General features: G+C 38.7%; 1 protein-coding gene across 2 annotated transcripts; it reads left to right on the forward strand.

Annotated features, from left to right (window-relative positions):
• The first annotated feature begins 548 nt into the window (after nucleotides 1-548).
• LOC140801715 (uncharacterized) lies at nucleotides 549-2,073 on the forward strand. Of its 2 annotated transcripts, XM_073156962.1 has the most exons (3): nucleotides 549-842; nucleotides 928-1,554; nucleotides 1,627-2,073. In XM_073156962.1, the coding sequence occupies exons 1-3, from the start codon at nucleotides 677-679 to the stop codon at nucleotides 1,974-1,976; spliced, it is 1,143 nt and encodes a 380-aa protein (XP_073013063.1). In that variant the 5' UTR covers nucleotides 549-676; the 3' UTR covers nucleotides 1,977-2,073. The 2 variants fall into 2 exon arrangements, with proteins under 2 accessions (XP_073013063.1, XP_073013062.1); XM_073156961.1 differs by having other exon boundaries at nucleotides 550-842; nucleotides 928-2,073.
• Nucleotides 2,074-4,062: the final 1,989 nt, after the last annotated feature.

Genomic DNA, 4,062 nt, shown 5'->3' on the forward strand with positions numbered 1-4,062 from the left:
CAAATTTGCTCTCCCTCCTATTTCTCTCTAAGAAGCAGATCATTCTAAAAGGTGCAAAATTTCAAATTTGATTTTAAAATATAAGAACTAAACAGATGTAAGTGTGAACCTTAAAATTAAAAAAAAAAAATATAGGATGTGAACTATAATTTTCACAACAATATAAATATAATAGCCTACTTGCATGAGAACAAAGAAGTGGGGATCAGCAGAGAAGAACCCAGAGAGTCCCCTGCAATCTTCTATTCCATCACTTCCTATGTCCGTACTTGCATTTTTGCCTCATCTCCTTGAATCTTTGTATAATTTAATTGTGCTTCCAGAACAGTTCATGGCACCCGTGATCAGAAAAGAGCCCAACAACAAACTATTCTCCTTTACAATGCCCTTCACAAAATGCCGAAAGGACTCTTCACATGCTCTTGTTTCATTGCGAATGGAGTGAGAGAGAGAGAGAGAGAGAGAGAGAGAGAGAGAGAGAGAGAGAGAGAGAGAGAGAGAGAGAGAGCTCCATCTCTTTTCACAGTACCCAATTCTTAACACAGACCAACAACCACTCACGGGCTAACACCATATCATCTCCCCATAGCCACAAAAGATTGTCTCATTTCTTCCCTTAGTAAGGTAAGCTCAGGAGCCATCTCTCTCTATCTCAGCACCAACCAGCAATTCCACCATGAATCTTGCAATCCTTGTTGAAGTCTTTGCTCTCCTCCTCCTCAAATCACTCTCCCTTGATGATGCTACTCCAGGACCCATCTCAAATATCACAGTCATGGGCACTGTCTTCTGTGATGCCTGCTCTGACAACTGCTTCACCAAGCACAGCTACTTCCTAAAAGGTAAAAAGTCACAACCTTTTTCCTTCCAAGAATCCCCCCATTGATGCTAATTGCCTCTCTAATTAATGTGTAACCAACCACACAGATGTTGCAGTGAGAGTGGATTGTATGTTTAGAGTGAATTCCACCTCAAAGGAGGAGATATCCATCACAGTGGACAGAACCACTGATAGATTTGGAGTGTACAAGCTTGACATCCCACCAGTTGATGGATTTGAATGCAAGGAGGGAAGACAGATTGATTCATTCTGCAGGGCTAGCTTAATTGGGAGCCCACCAACCATCTGCAGCTCCCCAGGCTTGACCACCTCAACTGAGCATGTCTCAGTCAAATGCAATGAAGATAGTGTTTGTCTCTACAACCTCAATGCATTGTATTATAGACCAGGCAAGAAAGACTCAAACTTGTGTGGTACTACTAATAGAGAAAAAATGAGTAGTAGTAGTAGTAGTAATTTGAACACTTCTCTCTTCTTCTGGCCACCTTTCCCACCATTTGGATTCCCCTGGCCACATTGGTCACCAATCCCTTTCCCTTTCCCAAGTCCTCCTTCTCTTCCTTTCCCATTTCCTCCATTGCCATTCCTCACACCACCACCACCATCCTTCCCATTTCCATTTCCTCCATTGCCATTCTTCACACCTCCACCACCTTCTTTTCCATTTCCATTCCCTCCATTGCCTCCAATTCCATCCTTCTTCCCATCACCACCTCCTCCCTCATTCCCTTTCCCTCCACTTCCTCCACTCCCTTCATGGTTCACACCACCACCACCACCACCACCTCCTCCCTCATTCCCTTTCCCTCCACTTCCTCCACTCCCTTCATGGTTCACACCACCACCACCACCTCCATCTCCTCCTCCTCCTTCATTCCCCTTTCCTTTCCCTCCAATTCCTCCCATCACACCAATACCATCATGGTTTGCATCTCCACCACCACCACCATCACCACCACCGCCATCTCCTCCACCACCATCTTTGCCTTTCCCATTCCCACCTTTCCCTTTTCCTCCATTCCCTCCTCTTACTCGAACCCCTCCTAAACCATCTCCACCTCCATCAACCTTCTCCCTAAGAGACCCAAGGTCTTGGCTTCCTTCCCATCTTCCCTCCTCATCCAAGCAGCCATAAACCAAATATATGTGAGCTATATCTAAGATTAACTTCCTCTTCACTTGTGTAGACAATTTATTATATATAAGATGAATACCAGTTGATTACAATCCAATTTGGAAGGGCCTTTTTGTGATTGGTTCTGTTTTGTCTCTGATTTCAGATATATATCCAACTATGTTTTAGTTTCATTACATTTGGTGTGGATTCAACATTTTAACATATTAAAATAACAAATATGTTTGATAAAGAGATAATATCAAAATCTTAGCTAATCAATTGGGCAATGGGTTGGGCAAGTTAGACCAATTGGGTGGGCCAAGAAATAGGTTGCATTGGAGTGATTGTGAATACTAATGTTCAGAATTTGGACTTTCCTAAAAGCCTTGAGAACTTAACTCTGTATTTGGCCCAAGTGATCAAATCAGCTAACCTAATAGATAAAACAGAGCAAAAAGAGCAGGAAGGTGGCTTTCAAAAAAGTTCAAATGTTCAAATCTGCATTCATAGACTTGCTCTAATTGCTCTGTCAATTTGCCGACTATTCTAAAAGCTTAAGTATGAACAAAAAGACGGTTGACATCATATTTAATTATGTTTATGATCTCCTCTCTAAAAACTAATAGAAAACTATGATTTTAATCCTTCATCCTCTTGATTCTTGCACAGGAAGTAACATCCTAACACATGAGAAACTAGATAAACAAATAGGTAGCCTTCTTATGGTAGAGACAGTTAAAAGTTGCACCACAAAGTATATGGTAAAATATAGTCTATGGAGACTCTAAAGCAAGATGTTTCCATCTTGTTCATATTGCATCCACCAATCAACCCTTTTTTGCCTGATGGTTTCTATGCCACATTCCATTGGTTGCAAAAGAAAGACAAACAATCTGAGCCAATTGAAGTGAGAGATTGTGTTTGCTTGCTTCTAATGGCAAACGTGTTTCTAAGAGGACAAAAGCCCTAACTTCAACTTTAAAAACTCCAAATTCCTTACCCTAAAAGATGTCACCAACCCACTATTCTCCTTTCCGAAAGATTTCAAAAGCATCCTGTTTAAATAACACTCTTTGTCGGATTAATCCAAGTAAGCCCCAAATGAAGTAATCATGAAATAATTAAAGATTAATTGAACTTTAACTCATAATAGTTTGGCTCAAATTCTATAAACTCTTCAATATATTTTAAGCTTAATCACTTAACTCCTATGTGGTCTTAAAGTATAACCGTCATTTTGTTCGTCATATTTGATTAAACACAGACTAAATTTAAAGATTATCATTAGATCCAAAGTTATGGAGGAAACTTTCTAACGCTCATCTCTAATGAGTATCTATAAATTCAGCTTCTAATTTGATTAAATATTATGAAAAGCCTAATTGATGAACTAATTAAGTGCTTAAATTAATGGGGTAATTCTTAGTATCAAATACTCAAAACTATTAGTCACACAGAGTAATAGAAGCTAAAAGAAAGGTTAGCAAATAATTCATTTAATCTTCTTGACTGTAGTTTAGAATTATACAATACAATAAGAAAGACAGATCGAGAAGAAACACCATTAGAATATGTGACAAAAGGAAGGCATTAATAAATGGATAGAGAGATGGAAACCAAGTGGAGGAGTGGTTGGGAAGGTTAATGTGAAAGCCGCAAAGCTTATAGTGGGATCTTATTTTAGGGCAAGACAAGATGTGGGGCTTAATTGGATATCAAAAGCTTGGCATTAGGGTCCAAAATTGAACATCTTTAACCACCCTACTCATGATAATTGTCTGCTCCTCCTACCAATTTGTCAACTTCTTCATTGATTAAATAATAATCCATGTAAAGTGTTCCACTTTGTGTTGTGCAATGGATTAAAAAAGCACCATGATCTGAAGACGCAACAATGCCATTATTTTATCTAACATGTGATACATAGATAATGTGTACTTCTTTCATCTTAGATGAGATGAAATTTGAATTTTCTAGATAGGCTATATGCTAAGTGGAGTTAGGGATATCAATTTAAGTGCTCTTTTATTTCTTTTTCTTAAATTCTTTTTGCATTTTTGCGTATTGAGTGATGACTAAATAGCACATTATATAGAAGAATAAA

The sequence above is a fragment of the Typha latifolia genome, chromosome 15, assembly GCF_019914945.1.
Source record: "Typha latifolia isolate L0001 chromosome 15, TyphaL0001v2, whole genome shotgun sequence".
NCBI classification, from domain to species: Eukaryota; Viridiplantae; Streptophyta; class Magnoliopsida; order Poales; family Typhaceae; genus Typha; species Typha latifolia.